The sequence below is a fragment of the Bos javanicus genome, chromosome 19 (genome assembly GCF_032452875.1).
Source record: "Bos javanicus breed banteng chromosome 19, ARS-OSU_banteng_1.0, whole genome shotgun sequence".
NCBI lineage: Eukaryota > Metazoa > Chordata > Mammalia > Artiodactyla > Bovidae > Bos > Bos javanicus.
In genome coordinates this window covers 42,465,974-42,484,883 of record NC_083886.1, presented here as the reverse complement: position 1 = coordinate 42,484,883, position 18,910 = coordinate 42,465,974, and the positions used below count along the sequence as shown (strand labels likewise).

The following is an 18,910-nucleotide window of genomic DNA, read 5'->3' as shown; positions in this document are numbered from 1 at the left end:
TGTTAACACAGAGGCTTGGCTCAAGTTCCCTAGTGGCTCAGATGGTAAAGAATCTGTGTGCAGGGCAGGAGACCCAGATTCAATCCCTGGGTTGGAAAGATTCCCTGGAGAAGGGAATGGCAACCCACTCAAGTATTCTTGCCTGGAGAATTCCAAGGACAGAGGAGCCTGAAGGGTTACAGTCCAAGGGGTCTCAAAGAGAGTGACAGGACTGAGCAATTAACACTTTCACTTTCTAACTGTTAAACCAAGGTGCCTTTGTTCAGAACCCTGTCCACCTGTAGATGGCAGGAAGGAAGAAATTAACATTCTAGGGGATATTTGTGAGATTAATGGCCTTTTTCACTTTGTTTTCTCACCTCCACCACCATTTCTGATCTGTAAAAGAATCTGGCATCCAGACCCAGATAAGATGGTTATTTTGAGAGATTAGTCTGTGATCTTCTTGGTCTGCCAGCTCTCTGAATAAAGTCATATTCCTTGCCTCAACACCCTGTCTCAGATTCATTGGCCTGTCGTGCAGGAAGCCAGAGTGAGCTCGGACTCAGTAACACTATCACTACCCAGTCACCAAGTCAGAATCCTGGGAATTATTCTTACCCTGTTGCCCATGCCACACACCCATTCATTCAATAAGGAGAGTACACAGGCTGTCCTCGAGACAAGGGCACAGGAGAGATGAATCGGGTGACCAGCTATCTTTGTTTGCCTAAGTGTGAGAGGTTTTCTGGGACACGAGACTTCCAGTGTTAAAACCAGGGGAGTCCTAAGCAGTCCTGGAAAGAAAGGAATTGGGGAGCACAGGGATGAAGAAAGAAAGCTGGAAGAAAGGACACTCAGAAAAAGGGAAGGGAATAGTGTGTGAAAAATGATCGAATAGAGGAGTATTGGGGGGTGTGTTATTGAAGAGTAGAGTTTGAGGCATGAAGGGGTGAGAAGGGGACTCTAGAAAGGTAGGCAAAGGGCTTGGTCTTGGAGAGCTGTGTATTGGACTTGACCACATAAGTGCCAAGTGTTGTTCAGGGAAGTGAAATAATCAGATGTGCATTCGTGGATAGGTGTTTTGAGAGTAGACCTCAACAATGATGAACCACTGATGTAAGCAGCAGGAACTAAGCTGTTACATTTTTATTTACTTATTTATATTTGGTCGCACTGGGTCTTCTTGCTGTGCACGGGCTTTCTCTAGCTGCGGCGAGCAGAGGCTACTCTTCACTGCAGTGGACAGGCTCCTCGTTGCAGCGGCTTCTCTTGTTGCAGAGCACAGGCTCTAGGTGAGCAGGTTTCAGAAGTCGTGGCACGCAGGCTCAGTGGTTGTGGCTTGAGGGCTTAGTTGCTCCAAGGAATGCGGAATCTTCCCAGACCAGGGATCGAATCCATGTCCCTGCATTGGCACGTGGCTTCCTATCCACCATGCCACCAGGGAAGTTCTAAGGTGCTATTTTTAAACCATCAATAATGTAAATGTGAGTCTAAGGACAGAAGCTGGAATTTGTCCTGGGAACAAATTATTCCTCTGTTTTGGGAGGAATTTTGTTGGGATTTCTCTTCGGCAAATACAAAACAAGTACCCACTTCAGGATACTGGGTTTACATGGATGTTCCCTGTTAGTATTCCCACTTTAGGCAGGTGTCGGACTCTGTCTCTCCTGTGCTTTTACAGATATCATCAAGAAAACAGTATCTCTATGACTGAGCAGAAACCCACAGAGTGCAAGACAACTTCCTCACTTACATCTCCCCTAAGGTTCTTATTTGCATTTTCTGTTTGATCTCTGAAAAATCTTTCCCTTCATAACATGTCTTTAATAGGCTTGGAAAAATAAATAGATAAAGGAAAGGAGGGAATGAGGGGGAAGGGAGGTAGGGAGGAAAGAAGGAAAGGGGAGGGAAGGAGGAAAGAGAGGAGAGAGGGAAAGGATGAAGGGTAGGGCGGAAACGGTATAATGCACTTTAGTTTTCCATGAAAACATTTGGGAGAGGGGCATTCGATGTATCCTGTCTGCCGTACTCCGTGACATGAATCCTGGATAGCAACTCTTTCACTTTCTTAACATGACTAGCAGAAACAGCAGTCAATGCAAGAAGAGCCTCTCCATATTGGCAAACGCTTCTCTCCTCCAAAGTGGGCATCAGACTTCTATTCATTTGAGTGCCTAGGAGGTTTGACCCACCGTGAGACAATACTCACTGAAGCGCAGCAGGGCAGGATCGCCAAATAAGTACGAATCAAAAAAACCCGATATGGGGAGGGAACCCTCCTACATTGTTGGTGGAAATGTAAACTGATACAGCCTCTACGGAGAACAGTATGGAGGCTTCTTAAAAAACTGAAAATAGAGCTACCACATGATCTAATAATCCCACTTCTGGGCATATATCTAGACAAAAACATGATTTGAAAGTATATATGCACCCCAATGTTCATTGCAGCACTGTTTACAATAGCCAAGACACGGAAGCTACTGAAGCGTCCATAGACAGAGGAATGGATAAAGAAGATACGGTACATATATACAGGGGAATATTACTCAGCCATTGAAAAGAATGAAGTAATGCCATTTTTTAGCAACATGGACGGACTTAGAGATTGTCATACTGAGTGAAGCAAGTCATACAGAGAAGAAAGACTATCATGTGACATATCTTATGCGTGGAATCAAAAAAGAAATGATACAAATAGACTTAGAGACTCATGGACTTAGAGAATGAACTTATGGTTTCCAGGATGGGGAGGACGGGGGGGAAAGGATAGTTAGGGAGTTTGGGATCGGCATGCACACACTGCTATATTTAAAATAGATAATCAGCCAGGTCCTACTGTATAGCCCAGGGAACTCTGCTCAGTGTTATGTGGCAGTCTGGATGGGAGAGCACTCTGGGGGAGAAGGGACACATGTATACGTATGGCTCAGTCCCTTTGTTGTCCACCTGAAACCATCACAACATTTTAATCAGCTATACTCCAATATAAAATAAAAAGATTTTTTAAAAACAAAACCAAAAAGCCCATTTGCGGCTTGTTAAAAAAAAAAAAAAAACTTGAATATGAGTGATTAACTGTGTAAAATACAATAATGTAAGTTTATTACATCAGTATCTCAAAATGTTTCACTAGAGAAATTTTGAAACAAATGCCAGAGTAGTTAGAACAGTGTAATAAATCCCCACACATCCCCTTCCCAGCTTCAACAAATAAGTCATACCCAAACATCTATCATCTATATGCCCAACCTCTTTCTCTCTCTCATTATTTTGAAGAAAATTGAAGACATCATAACATTTGACTTGTAACTAATTCAGTAAGTACATCGAGCGCAAAGGTCATGTTTTTTCCTGACTTAACTCTGTGTGGCGTCTAGAACCACAATGTCTACAAATACCCACAGTTCCTATATGTCATCCTTCTCAACCAGTGAGAGCAGGCATCCCAGCTGAGAGGTCTGGGAACGTCTCCATCTTCCCCCCTCCACCAACACACCTCTCCGAAATTGCAGACTCTGAAATTTCGGTATTTGTAGACATCGGGGTTTCCCATCAGCTTCTCCATAATGGGAAAAAAAATTGAAAGTCCTCTGGAAACTATAGCACTTATGACAGCTTGCCAAATTATCAGCCATAATTAAATATTAATCATTAACGCCCTTAGCAAAGTCTATCTCAGAGGGCAAAATGCACTTTACTTCCTATTAGTTACGAGAAAGTTGGGACCTTAAAAACATTTATTTACAGATACAGTCATGCAACAGACTGGAAAATTAAGGGCTCTAAACTCATGATTTGTATATTAAGAAGAGTTAATAGGATCTGTATCTAGTCCTTAGGTATACTTCAGAAAAATTAATTGTTGTGAAATACTAGCCTGATTTCCTATGGTCGCATTATAAGATATAATAATCTGCCAATATAAAGCATAAAACTTGGTGTAATAGAGACAGCAAATTCTCCTGTCCTCACACAAACATGTGGAAATCTTCTAAATATGATTTTTTTCTACTACAACAAACAAGTAGGTTGGGTAACTGAACCCATATTAATAACCCTACCGTATCATATTTTAATTTAAAGGTAAAATCTCAAAAACTTATAAATACTAGCCAAAAATCTGTGGAATAACACATAGACAAAGTTATTTCTCCAAAAAATTAAAAATTATTTTAATAATTTTTGTGAGATTTTAACTCTTTCACTTAAACTAAGTTGGTTCCAGTCATAAGGAAGAAAACAAAATTTTCATGTTTAACAACTGCACTTTATATTCCTTTCTAATTATAAAACTTGATTTAAATAATGTGTCTATCTACCTTTATCACATATGCTAGTATATAAAACTCTTAGCTGAAACTAACTCAGGGAAAAACTTGTACAATTTAAACAGTACACTGTCCCAGTGACTGCAGTCAAACAACCCTTTCCCTCATGAAACAACAACAAAAAACCACATTATTTGTGCGAATACACATATATAAAAAGAACCCAGTTCGTGAGTTTATAGAAAGTTCCTCATTGCAGATTTTAGCTGGGACATCCATGTACAGGGTCATTTTCAGCTCTATAATAAATAGAGTATACAGTCATTTTCGGTGAACTCTCAGTGAGTGTTGACTGATGCATATTTGAGTGGATAAAAATATAAGTAAGAACTGTCCATACATATACCATAAAGTGCATAAAATAGGTTTAACTTGGTCTTATAATGTTTACTTTCATAACTGAAGTGAAGTCTAATACATAGTATTATTTTAAAATATATGACCCAGCAATCCCACTACTAGGCATATACCCTGAGAAAACCATAATTCAAGGTGATACATGTACCCCAGTGTTCACTGTAGCACTATTTATCATTTCCAGGAAGAACCTAAATGTCTAATGACAGATGAATGGATTAAAACGTGGTACATATATATATATATATATATATAATGGAGCATTGCTGCTGCTAAGTCGCTTCAGTCGTATCTGACTGTGCGACCCCATAGACGGCAGCCCACCAGGCTCCCTGTCCCTGAGATTCTCCAGGCAAGAACACTGGAGTGGGTTCAGTCATAAAAAGGAATGGAATTGGGTTATTTGTAGAGATGTGGATGCACCTAGAGTCTGTCATAACAGAGTTAAGTAAGTCAGAGGAAAATATATATATATTAACACATATATGTGGAATCTAGAAAAACGATACAGATAAACCTGTTTATAGGGCAGGAATAGAGATACAGACAAGGAGAATGACATGATGTGGACATGGAGGGGGGCGGGGCAGGACAAACCGAGAGATTATGTTTGATGTATAAACACTACCATGTGTAAAGTAAGAACTTGCTATAAAGCATAGGAGGCTCAGCTTGGTGCTCTGTGATAACCTTAAACAGGTGGGATGGGGGTGGGGGTGGGGTGTGTATATATATGTATCTGTATATATATATACACATATGGCTGACTCACTTCACTGCACAGCAGAAACTAACACAACACGGTAAAGCAATTATACTCCAACAAAAACAAATGCAGTATACTGTTTATAAGAGAGAAATAATATTGTATCATCTTATTTTATATATTTGCAAAAAAAAATTCAACTTCAAAAGTAAAAAAACTATTGGTTTCAGAGAAAAACAACAACAACAAAAGCAAGCCACTAATACAAGTAAATTCCAAAATCTTCAGAAAGAATGTACAGGGACTTTGTATGTGCCTGTTCTTAGGGTTTTTTTGTTTGTTTGTTTGCTTGCTTTAATCATATGCAAATCTCAGTTCAACTCAAGGATCAGGATTGAATCAATGAAGAATTTTCTGTGATTTTCCCAATCGCTTCCATTTAATGTGATGAAGGAAACAATTTAAATGCTTCAGGGGAGCTATGAATTTTTTTGGTCAGGGAGTTTGAATGAGATGGAGCAAACAAATTCCGTTCCTCGGATCCCCACTGGGGAGAACATACCCCCAGCTCAAATGAGCATGGAGGTCAACACACCTGCAGTGGCTTCCAGTCCAATTGTGCAGGCAGGGTGTAGCCACAAGGCACTACACACACTCCCTCCTGTGCATGGAATTGTTCTGCTCATGCTGTCAGTATGGAGACGTGGGAAAGATCTGGCTTCTGCGGAAGCTTCTGCAGGTGAAATCCATTGAGGATTTTAGGAGGGAACAGCTGTAGCTTTAGGATGGCTGGAACAGAGTCTGTCACACTGTGTCACGCTGACCTTACCCAGGGAGAGAGATTTCCCCATTCACCAGGTCAGGTGCAAAATACTTAGAATAGTATCTATTCTAAGTTTCTAGAGAAGACCTAAAGCCAGGCAATGACAGAGAAAGCTAATCTCTTTATTTAGTCTTAGGACATTACAACTGGAGGTGGGGGGAACTTCAATTTCATCTATCCACCTCAGTTCAGTTTAGTCGCTCAGTTCAGTTCAGTCGTGTCCGACTCTTCGAGATCCCATGAATCGCAGCACACCAGGCCTCCCTGTCCATCACCAACTCCTGGAGTTCACCCAAACTCATGTGCATCGAGTCGGTGATGCCATCCAACTATCTCATCCTCTGTTGTCCCCTTCTCCTCCTGCCCTCAATCCCTCCCAGCATCAGGGTCTTTTCCAATGAGTCAACTCTTGACATGAGGTGGCCAAAGTATTGGAGTTTCAGCTTCAGTTCAGTCCTTCCAATGAACACCCAGGACTGGTCTCCTTTAGGATGGACTGGTTGGATCGCCTTGCAGTCCAAGGGACTCTCAAGAGTCTTCTTCAACACCACAGTTCAAAAGCATCAATTCTTCGGTGCTCAGCTTTCTTCACAGTCCAACTCTCACATCCATACATGACCACAGGGAAAACCATAGCCTTGCTAGATGGACCTTTGTTGGCAAAGTAATATCTCTGCTTTTTAATATGCTATCTAGGCTAGTCATAACTTTCTTTCCAAAGAGTAAGTGTCTTTTAATTTCATGACTGCAATCACCATCTGCAGTGATTTTGGAGCCCAAAAAATAAAGTCTGACACTGTTTCCACTGTTTCCCCATCTATTTGCCATGAAGTGATGGGACCAGATGCCATGATCTTAGTTTTCTGAATGTTGAGCTTTAAGCCAACTTTTTCACTCTTCTCTTTGACTTTCATCAAGAGGCTTTTTAGTTCCTCTTCACTTTCTGCCATAAGGGTGGTGTCATCTGCATATCTGAGGTTATTGATATTTCTCCCAGCAATCTTGATTCCAGCTTGTGCTTCTTCCAGCCCAGCGTTTCTCGTGATGTACACTGCATAGAAGTTAAATAAGCAGGGTGACAATATACAGCCTTGACGTACTCCTTTTCCTATTTGGAACTAGTCTATTGTTTCACGTCCCGTTCTAACTATTGCTTCCTGACCTGCATATATCCACCTACATTCATTTAATTCATTTCCCTAAATTATATCTCCAAAAGTATAAGTGTCTTATTCCTGCTTTAAATATTTGAGATTTTCTGGTTGTATGAAGTATTTTAATTGTCTTCTAAGATATGACCCTTTAACAGGATAAACTTAGCCCCCAAAAAAGCATAGAACAGAAGAGTGACTTATCAATACCATTGTTCTCATGCAAATCAAAACCACAATGAGATATCATCTCACACTTATTAGAATAGTTATCATCAAAAAGACAGGATAACAAGTGCTGGTGAGGATGTGGAGAAAAGAGAACACTGGTGCACTATTGATGGAATGTAAATTTGTGCTGCTGCTGCTAAGTCGCTTCAGTCGTGTCCGACTCTGTGGGACCCCATAGACGGCAGCCCACCAGGCTCCCCCGTCCCTAGGATTCTCCAGGCAAGAACACTGGAGTGGGTTGCCATTTCCTTCTCCAATGCGTGAAAGTGAAAAGTGAAAGTGAAATCGCTCAGTCGTTTCTGACTCTTAGTGACCCCATGGACTGCAGCCTACCAGGGTCCTCCATCAGTGGGATTTTCCAGGCAAGAGTACTGGAGTGGGGTGCCATTGCCTTCTCCGGTAAATTTGTACAGCATCTGTGTAAAACGATATGGAGTTTCCTCAAAAAAATTAAAAATAGAACTACTCTCTGATCCAGAAATTTCACTTCTGGGTATATATTCAAAGGAAATGAAATCACTGTCTCAGGGATATCTGCCCTCTCGTGTTAACTGAAGCATTATTCACAACAGCCAAGATGTGGAAAAACCTAAGTGGCCATCAGTGGATGAATGGATAATGAAGAATATAAGAAGATGTAACATCATGGATAGACCTTGAGGGCACTGTGCTAAGTGAAATAGCTAAGAAAGATAAATGCTGCATGGTATCACTTACATGTGGAACCTTAAAGAAAAAAAAGTCAAACTCATAAAAAAAAAAGTAGAAAAGTAGTTGCCAGGGGCTAGAGGTGGAGGGATGAGGTCAATGGAAGAGGTTGGTAAACGGATGCAAACTTTCAGTTGTAAAATGAGTAAGTTCTGAAGACCTAATTTAAAACATGGTGACTGTAGTTGATAATGCTATACTGTATAATTGAAATTTATTTTTTAAAAAGGAGAACTTAAATGCTCTCAGCAAAAAGAAGATTTTTTTTTCATTTTTAAACATTGTTTTTTGTCACTAGTGTGACTTACTATTAGGTGCACACATCTTTCTTTTCAGATAAATTACTCGCAGAGATTGCAAACATGCTTTATGTGGACGTTAGGATGAAAGAAAATGTGCCAAGGCAGGTGCAAGGGCTAAAACAATACTTTCCAGTTTCCCTTTGTTTCCTCTGTTGAAAAAAGAAACCACTCCTGAAAAAAGCCTCTGAGAAAGGCCTCTAGTGGTAATTTCTGGAATGGTATTAAACAGATTGCTGTACAAAGGGGAAAGAAAAGAGGCAAGGCAAGGTGGATTGTGGTGTCGATTGTAAAGTGACATGTCAGCGGAGGAGGCGTTTCTCCTGTGAGTTCTATAAAAGGTCAGCTCATCCGCGACCAAGAGACGGACTCTGCTCCATCCATCCTGAAGCTACAACAGCTGCTTCCTCCTACAACCCCCAATGGATTTCAGTCAGAGAAGCTTCCACCGAAGCCTGAGTTCCTCCTCCCAAAGCCCTGGGCTCAGCATGAGCAGCTCCATATATAGGAGAGGGGTCGCACCCAGCGTGTATGGAGGGGCTGGAGGCCACGGCACCCGCATCTCGACGTCTAGACACTTGGCAAACTATGGGAGTGACCCTGCTGGAGGAAACCTGTTTGCTGGCAATGAAAAGATGACCATGCAGAACCTAAATGACCGCCTAGCAAGCTACCTGGAAAGAGTGCGGTCACTGGAGCAGTCCAACTCCCACCTTGAACAGCAGATCAAGCACTGGTATGAGACCAACACACCTAGCGCCGGTCGGGACCACAGTGCATATATGGGACAAATCAAAGAGCTGCGAGACCAGGTGAGGCAGGACACTTCTGCTTTCTTCCCCACTGTCCAGCTGTATCATATGTCAAGAAGGGCATATATGTTGGGTGGTCCAAATGGGCACTGTAAAGCAAATTAGGCTTAAATGCCACATCTATAAAAATGGCATATTTTTATGTCTTATATTTTATATTTTACTGCTGGAGAACCTGACTAAATAGGATGACTTTGTGTGTGTGTGTGTGTGTGTGCACGCGTGCTTAGTCACACAGTTATGTCCCAGTCTTTGCAACGCCATGGACTGTAGCCTGCAAGGCTCCTCTGTCCATAGGATTCTCAAGGCAAGAACATTAGAGTCGGTTGCCCTCCAAATGAATATGCCCTCCTCCAGGGGATCTTCCCAACCCAGGGATTGAACCTGAGTGTCCTGCATTACAGGCAGAATCTTTACTGTCTGAGCCACCAGGGAAGCTCCACAAGTGTCAGAATACTGGATCATAAATTTCAATGATAAATGATTCAAGGTGGTAATGGGGATGGGGCATAGGTCTTAATGATATCTGGGTTTTTAAATACTTTTAAAATGTTTAATAATCTGATCATCATTCATTCACCAAGCAGTTCAGAAACCACTTCAACAGTCATAAAATGTTTTATTGCCCCAATTCAAATTTATTGCAATCATACCTGCTCCCATGTCATACCAGAAAGGTGGAGTGCTCCATTTTATCAATAGCGTGGAATAAAAGAAGACTTTGCTCCTAACCGAAGATGTCAAATGTGACACAGAACACTTACTCTGTTTTAAAATTCTTATCTAATCAAGAAAATTGTTCCTTTCATTTTCATTTCTATCTTAACATTCCTCTTTCTTTAGAGCAAAGGCCACTTACTTGCCAGCAAGTCTCTCTTTTCTTGCATTATATTAAACATCAGTGCAATTTGATTCTGATTCTACAGGAAGTTACTTTGGGATTTCTGGAACTGTGGGGATGTGAAGACAAAGGTGTTTAAATTGCCCTTCTGCCAACAGCTCATTTTTCTCAGGCTTTCACTAAAATATTCAAAATCAGCCAACCATTCTCCCCTAGCCATCGCATGATTCATGTTTATGAAGTTATTTCAGGCCATCCTGAACACATAGGTACAGCCAAATGTTCCGTTTACCTGAGCAGGCCCAGTATATGAAAGAAGACCACTCTCTCTAGGACTAGATCTACACTAGATCTACTGAAAGAGACATGCCTCTGTAGCATCTTTTACAAGCAGACTTCTGATCTATATGCATCTTAGAGGATTCATCCATTAGGTAACCACTTCTTAAGATCAGGGATTCCCAGTGCCTACACAAGTTAACACCATATAGCAAGTGTGCATTCATTCAGCGAGTATTTAATAGGCACTAAGTGCTGGCACTCGGAGAAGGCAATAGCACCCCACTCCAGTACTCTTGCCTGGAAAATCCCACTGATGGAGGACCCTGGTAGGCTGCAGTCCATGGGGTCGATAAGAGTCAGACACGACTGAGCAACTTCACTTTCACTTTTTACTTTCATGCATTGGAGAATGAAATGGCAACCCACTCCAGTGTTCTTGCCTGGAGAATCCCAGGGACAGGGAAGCCTGGTGGGCTGCCGTCTATGGGGTCGCACAGAGTCGGACATGACTGAAGCAACTTAGCAGCAGCAGCAGCTGGCACTAGGGAATATGATGGTGAACATAATGTGATTTGTGTGCTGTGCTTAGTCGCTCAATCATGTCCAACTCTTTGAGACCCCATGGACTGTAGCCCACCAGGCTCCTCTGTCCATGTTGATTCTCCAGCCAAGAACACTGAAGTCAGTTGCCATGCCCTCTTCCAGGGGATCTTCCCAACCCAGGGATCAAACTCAGGTCTCTCACATAACAGGCAGATTCTTTACCATCTGAGCCACCAGGAAAGCCCTAATGTGATTTAGGGGGAAACAAAGATGGACAAAGGCAACATTGTCCCACATGGAAGGATAAAGGGAGGGCTATGTAGGGCTGTGAAAGCACAGGCAGTTCATCCAGCTCTGTTTTGAGGAAACCAGTGAAGGCTTCCTTGAAGCAATGATGTTGAGGCTGAGAGGAGGGAGGAGCTCACCAAGTGAAAGGGGCTAAGAGGAAGGTTCTAAGCAGGAACAAAGACAAGGCTCTCAGTAAGGTCTGATGGCTCAAGTTGAACTAAGCTCTTCATTTGTAGTCATAAGGAAACTGACCAAACCCTCAGGACTCAAGTTGCATTTTATGAATCTATTGTGTTAAAGCTCCAACCCAATATTTCTCCTTTCTATTTTCTTTTTTATTTTATTTTTAAACTTTACATAATTGTATTAGTTTTGCCAAATATCAAAATGAATCCGCCACAGGTATACATGTGTTCCCCATCCTGAACCCTCCTCCCTCCTCCCTCCCCATACCATCCCTCTGGGTCATCCCAGTGCACCAGCCCCAAGCATCCAGTATCGTGCATCGAACCTGTGGCAATCCTTGGGATGAACATCGTCTTCAGTTCAAGAGAGGCTGTATCTGAGGATCAACTCAATCATTTTAGACTTCTGTCCAGTTGAAAATGTCACTCTTTCTGGTGTATTTTCCAGATTAAAGATGCTCAACTGCAGAATGCTCGATGTGTCCTACAAATCGATAATGCTAAACTGGCTATGGAGGACTTCAGGCTGAAGTAGGTTCTCTGATACCATACTGACACTTTCTGAAAAGAAGGGCCTTTCAGTGGTCCTTCATGACACTTGACTCCCCACAGCATTGTTGGCAAAGGAGCTCCCACTGAATAGTATCAGAACCTTGGAGTTAAAAGGGTGTTAGAAGCTTTCTGATCTATCATCAGGACTGGACTTCTCCTCCCATAGTCCTAAGATACGGTCACCCAGAGTGTAAATGAACACCTCTAGTAATTACTACCGTTCTCCTTGGTCAGCTCTGATTGCTAGAACATTCTTTTTTAGTTCTACCTTTTCACCTACTGAAACTAATTCTGCTCTTTGGAGTAATAGGAAGGCAGTTTACAACTTCCCTTCTGCCTGTACCCTTTTGTTATCTAGCGAGTCATTTATCTACACTTAGTGATTCTCTGAGTCATCCATGTTCCTTCAAGTAAATGACCGAAGTTCCAGGGGTGGCTCTTAATCCTTCCTGTTTGACAGTGTTTTACAGTAAGGTCTGACCAACCAAAGAACCAGGTGGATTAAAGCAGTTCAATTTGTGTTCACTTTCTCACATCACATTACATGCGATCAGAGCTGTTCCTCTTAACTGCTTCCACACTAGGGCTTCCTCATCCTGAATTTGTACAACACATTGGCAATGAAGAGTCTTTGGTGGTTTAAAAGCACAGCATTATAATGCTATAAGGGATCAAAAAGAAAGAAATGAGAAAGCAGATCTGGAAATTAAAGCAGTAAAAGTTCATTAATTCCACTCAGCATCTGGGAGTCTCATTGCATTATCACTTCTTTAAGCTTACTATTTTAATAAAAATGGGAATATATAAGATCATAGAAGAGAATGCATGAATTTTTAAGATAATTCACTTTAGATGCATCTTTTTACAAAGTAATAAAAATAAACTGGTCATGTGCATTCATTAAGTAAATCTAACTAACCATTTTTTAGTTAACTTTTTATTTTATATTGGAGTGTAGCCAATTAACAATGTTATGATGGTTTCAGGTGGACAGCAAAGGGATTCAGCCATACATATACATATAACCATTCTCCCCCAAACTCTCCCCCCATCCAGGCTACCACATAACATTCAGCAGAGTTCTCTGTGCTAACCAACAAGTAGGAACTTGTTGGATATCCATTTTAAATACAGCAATGTACATGTCGATTCCAAACTCCCTAACTATTCCTTCCCCCTATCTTCACCCCTGGCAACCATAAATTCATTCTCTAAGTCTGTGAGTCTGTTTCTACTAACCATTATTTAATATCAATAATGTGAGTCTTTTGCTAGCACAGTAATTAGAGCAATTTTTTTAACTTTTAAAACAATATATTTCCAGAATTCAGGAAATTTTAAAAATAATTTCAGAGCGGTTATTTTACCAGTTACTCCAAATCACAGAGATGACACTATAAAGCAAGTGATCTGAGCCCAAGGTTCTCCAGAACATTTTAAAATGTATAGAGACACAATGATGTATTGAAATTGAACTCTTCTTATACCACATAAAGATTGATCTTATTATCATTTTAAGATCATCTCTTCTATAATGGCTTAAGAAGAACTCAATTATCTTTCCATACTACTTAATTCACAGGTATGAAGCTGAGCGGGGGATTTGCCAAACAGTGGTGGCTGATCTTCATGGCCTGAAAAGGGTCTTTGATGAGTTAACTCTAACGAAGGCAGACTTGGAGATTCAAATTGAAGAGCTGACTAAAGACCTGCATCTCCTCCAAAAAGAACATGAGGAGGTGAGAAAATATTCAGAAGCAGCATTGGAAATGATAGAATGGCTCTAATAATAGTGAGGAGGAGGAGGAAAAAGAGGAAGATGTGGTGATTGTGGTGGTGGTGAAAAAGATGACAATGAGATTGATATGAGCCTTAACATCTTTTCAATATGGCTGCTGCCAGGTTTGAATGACTTGGAGCAGTCTCTGGACCATAATAAGCCTTAGCTAAGTTGTTTTATTTCTCTATTACTCATCCCCAAGGAAAGAAGCCTTAAGATTTACTATGTCTTTTCTGCATAGCCTCATCTGAGAATGTACTTCAGACTATAATCAATCAGAATTTTCACCCCTGTAGGAAGTGAGGAGCCTACGCGCTCATCTGGGCAATAATGTAAATGTAGAGGTGGATGCTCCTCCAAGCCTGAACCTTGGTGCCATCATGAATGAAATGAGGCAGAAATATGATGCCATGGCCCAGGAGAACCTTCAGAAAGCCAAAGAACAGTTTGAGATACAGGTAATAGCATAATTCTAATGGGTAAGCAAACGTGAGGACGCTGTCTTCCAAAAACAGATAACTCATTTCCTTCCTTCCTTCCTCTCTCCCTCCACCCCTCCCTCCATTCTTTCCTCCCTTTATTCCTTATTTTCTTTCTTTCATTCCTTTTTTTTTTTTTTTTCATTTTGGAACTTTAGATTAATGATCTGCAACAGCAAGTCACAGTGAGCACTGAAGAGTTAAAAGGAACCAAGGATCAAATAAAAGAGCAGAGACACACCTACCAGGTCCTGGAACTAGAGCTCCAGTCCCTTCTCAACATGGTAAAGCACATCTAACGTTCAGCTCTCACGGGGTGTGTGTTTACTAAGCACCTGTGTCAGGAACTCTGGAAATGCAAATACCTATAAGAAATAATCCCTCCCTTTGCAGAGCAGTCAGGGAAACACATCAAACAACTGATGATAATGAAAAGACAGAAAGAAGTCAAAGTAAAGGACAAGACACTGCAAGAATGCAGAGGCCAAAGAGAGTTGGAGGATGTCACAGGAAAAGTGGCATTTGAAGTAGACTGGAAAGAGTAAGGTGCAATTTTTAATTGGAGAAGAGGGGTCAAGACATTCCAAGCTAGGATATCAGTCAGCTCATGATGAGTTATGTTGCGGTAACAACCTTCAAATCACAATGGCTTACAATGACTGTCACTCAGTTCAAGCTCACTCTACTCACCACACAAGTCAATAAATCAGAGTCCAGGTGTTGAGACAAGGAATAAAGACTTTATTTGGAAAGCTGGCACACTGAGAAGATGGCAGACTAATGTCTCAAAATAACCATCTCATCCGGGGTCTGGATGCCAGTTTCTTTCATAGAACAGAGATGGGGAGGAGGTGAGGAAACAAAGTAAAAAGGTCATAAGTCTTACAAATATCTCCCGGAATGTTTAGCCTAGGGAAGGCTGTTAATTTCTTCTTTCTTGTAGTCATTTACATATGGGTGGACAGGGCTTCCCTTGTAGTTAAGTCAGTAAAGAAGTGAAAGTAAAGTTGCTCAGTCATGTTCAACTCTTTGCAACCCCATAGACTGTAGCCTGCTAGGCTCCTCTGTCCATGGGATTCTCCAGGCAAGAACACTGGAGAGGGTTACCATTTCCTTCTCCAGGGAATCTTCCTAACCCAGAGACAAACTCAGGTCTCCCATATTGCAGGCAGACTCTTTACCATCTGAGCCACCAGGGAAATCAGTAAAGAATCTTCCAGTAATGCAGGAGACCCGGGTTTAATCCCTGGGTTGGGAAGATCCTCTGGAGAAGGAAATGGCAACCCACTCCAGTATTCTTGCCTGGAGAATCCCATGGACAGAGGAGCCTGGCAGGCTAGAGTCCATGGAGTTGCAAGAGTCGGACACTACTTAGTGTCTAAACCACCACAGGTGGACAGGATAAGGATGTTTCCTTAAGCAAAGGCACTTTGGTTTAACATTCAGGCAGAGAGGCATGGTTCCCTGAGGCAGGCCATTATGTATAAGACAGTGAACAAAAAGCAACAGGAAGCAAAGGTTAAAGTAAAAGAAACAGATCCAACATGTGGTCAGATTTTGTTCTTCCCTGTAACACTACATCCATCATGGGCTGGCTTCAGCTCTGCTCCATGACTTTTCCACCCCAGGGTAAGGGGACATGCCAGTGTTGTGCCAGAAGGAAAGGGGCAATAGCTAGACCATGTGATAGCTCTTAAAGCTGTCTCCACATAAATGCATTGGTCAGTTTCACTTGCATTTCATTAGCCAAAGAAACTCATATAACCAAGCCTACCATCAACAGGTTTAGCAAGTCCGATCTTCCTAATGGAAAGGCACTACAAATCACAGTGAGGAGAAGCAAATACAGAGAACAAAAATACATATACCACAAACTGCAAACTCAAAGAAACAAACAAAAACCTGAGGAGCCAGTGATCCCTGTTAATTGGCCGAGGCTGCCTAGTTGGAAAAAGTGAGAGATAAAGCTAGAAATATGCATAAGTCCCACAATGACTAGATAAAAGAATTCTTCTCAAGAGAAATTAACATCGAGGCACCTCTTAAATCAGGTCCTCAAATAAGAAACATCCACTTTTTCTTGTGCTCGTAGAAAGAAGCTTTGGAGCGTACACTAGAGGAGACCAATGCTCGTTATGGTAGCCACTTGGCCAAAATCCAGGCACGGCTAAACTCCCTCGAGGGCCAACTGGTGCAGGTTCGGACCGACACAGAACGCCAGATCCATGAATATAATATCCTCCTTGACATAAAGATCCGGCTTGAGCAGGAAATTGCTACCTACCGTCGTCTTCTGGAAGGAGAAGATGTCAAGTAAGGCTCTTAGAATCAAAGGATAGGCGTCTATGTCTATCTGCTATTCTATTTTAATGTCCATACCTTAAACTCTGTAACTCTTTCCCCAGCACCAGTGTAATCCCTAGCTGAAAAACAACTACACAAACCCCCACCAACAACACCAACAAAACAAAAATTTACCAACTAGTATGCACACCCCCCAAAAAAATACTGATCCTTTGTACTTGAGGTCATGCTGTAGGGCTGAGATAGAAGATGGTTAAGCATATCTGATACAGATATGCTGGTGTTAATTTTTATGATTAATACATAATTGAAAGCACTATAATTTTTTATTAAACTTTTTATTTTTTATTGGAGTATAACCGATTAACAATGTTGTCATCGCTTCAGGTGAACAGCGAAGGGACTCAGCCATACATATATATGTATCCATTCTCCCCCAAACTGCCCTCCCATCCAGGCTGAGCAGAGTTCCATGTGAAAGCACTATAACTTTTTAGAGTTCTCATTGCAAGATCATGAATTGAAAAACAGGCCACAGAGGTCTGTGGGAACCAGTCTGAGAATCATCAGTGCGGTAGCAGCAACTGTCTTCAAATACCACCCCCACAAAAGGCAACAAGGGAACACAAGATGTAAACCGCCTTCATAATTTTGTTATTTTAATTACAGAAACTTCTAGTAATTAAAGATCCCTAGTGTATGTTAAACCAGTCATTTCTGAAGCTATGGATTTTTCAAGTTAAAAAGTAAGACACTCCAGCTTGAAGGAGCAAGCACTGCAAAGGGAGGTGGGAGAGACAAACAGTGGTAAAACACACATCACTCAGACTTTATTTTTAAGCAGAACAGGCAGGAGAGCATTTCATTTGCAAAATGGCAATAACACATTTTTCTGTTTTTCTTTTTTTTTTCTTTTCTTAAAAAAATGAAAAACAAAACTAGAGAATATCAGTTGAGCACTCTGGATGAGAAAGGTAAGTATTCTAAATTCTTACACACTTCCTATAAGACTGAATTCTCACTCAGTAGTTTACCACTTACCTGCCACTGGTGAAAAGTAAAGGAAAGTCAGCTCTTAAGTAAACAGATATCATCTTAGGGATTCTGAAAATGGGGCACATCATATAAAGAAACCCTCCATGTGGGAAATTTCTCACACTCCCATTGACGGGGTGATTTTCTTAGCCCAGGCTATTATTACTGTCCTGAGACATCCTAAGATCCTATAAGAGAAAAACAAGATGAAAATGTGCATTTTACTTAATTCAGTATGACATATTTCTTTTGTGGGGAGTGGGGAGAGTAGAAAATTTTTCGCATTTATTTAGAAAATGGACTTAAGATCATTTCAGAAAGAGAATGGGTTCAACTCCTTTCTAAAAGAAGGAAATACATACAAAATAATAATTTAAAGCTGAGTATTCTAAAATAGTAGCATCTTGGGTCTGAATTAACATTTCATATTTAAATCTCAATTCAGATATAAAGAAAACCAGGAAGATTAAGACAGTCGTGCAAGAAGTAGTGGATGGCAAGGTTGTGTCATCTGAAGTCAAAGAAGTGGAAGAAAGTGTATGAAGGGCTGGAAGAAAGTGATGCTGCTGAGGTTTTGAAAGACATGTAGCTATAACTTTCACTCCCTTCAAGAAAGTGGCATCAGAAAGCACTATTAATGTTTCTTGGTGATTAGAGGGGGGAGAGGGGAGTCCATTTACCAGTCTCTGTAATTGAATATAAATGTTTTACTCAGAGAAGCTGCAAATTGCCTGCAAAAATGAAATCCAATGATCACTGGGATATTTAAAATATCATTACTGCCACCTTTAACACAAAATGCATTAATCACAAGCTATAGACCACCTAATATCATTACTAAACCTTACAAAGCAGAGGAGGCTATGCAAACTACAAATGAACCTCTCTAACACCTTCCAAAATCTGAACTGCAAAAATCTCCTTTCAGGGTTTCCTGGATTCTTGAGTCAATTTCTTGATTAATTTCACTGAATTTTTAATATCAGTATAATTCTGCAAGCTTTAAATTATATTTGCTTCCCCCCTTATTGTCTTGGCTGTCTTTAAAACTCAACTCGGCTCTGAATAATTTGAGAGTCAAATTCCAATCATAAACGCTGAGCAGAATAAGAATGAAGTACATTATGCTTGAAATGGGAATAGACTAAGAACAAAATTAGCAAAACCTTTCTCAAGACAGAATGCTTCTCCTTATGATATAATAAACTGCATAAATCATCA

At 40.9% G+C, this 18,910-nt stretch overlaps 1 protein-coding gene across 1 annotated transcript; it reads left to right on the top strand.

The window, feature by feature from the left end:
• Positions 1–8,850: 8,850 nt before the first annotated feature.
• Positions 8,851–18,910, top strand: KRT20 (keratin 20). The gene is made up of 8 exons (XM_061391751.1): positions 8,851–9,400; positions 11,988–12,070; positions 13,674–13,830; positions 14,168–14,329; positions 14,509–14,634; positions 16,443–16,663; positions 17,597–17,628; positions 18,135–18,910. The coding sequence occupies exons 1-8, from the start codon at positions 9,011–9,013 to the stop codon at positions 18,230–18,232; spliced, it is 1,269 nt and encodes a 422-aa protein (XP_061247735.1). The 5' UTR covers positions 8,851–9,010; the 3' UTR covers positions 18,233–18,910.

Bases quoted from the DNA above. Each gene is read 5' to 3' on its own strand.
- KRT20 (XM_061391751.1), top strand. From the start codon at position 9,011: ATGGATTTCAGTCAGAGAAGCTTCCACCGAAGCCTGAGTTCCTCCTCC. The intron at 14,330-14,508 runs GTAATAGCATAA...TTGGAACTTTAG, and splicing joins AAGAACAGTTTGAGATACAG to ATTAATGATCTGCAACAGCA. The intron at 14,635-16,442 runs GTAAAGCACATC...TTGTGCTCGTAG, and splicing joins TCCAGTCCCTTCTCAACATG to AAAGAAGCTTTGGAGCGTAC.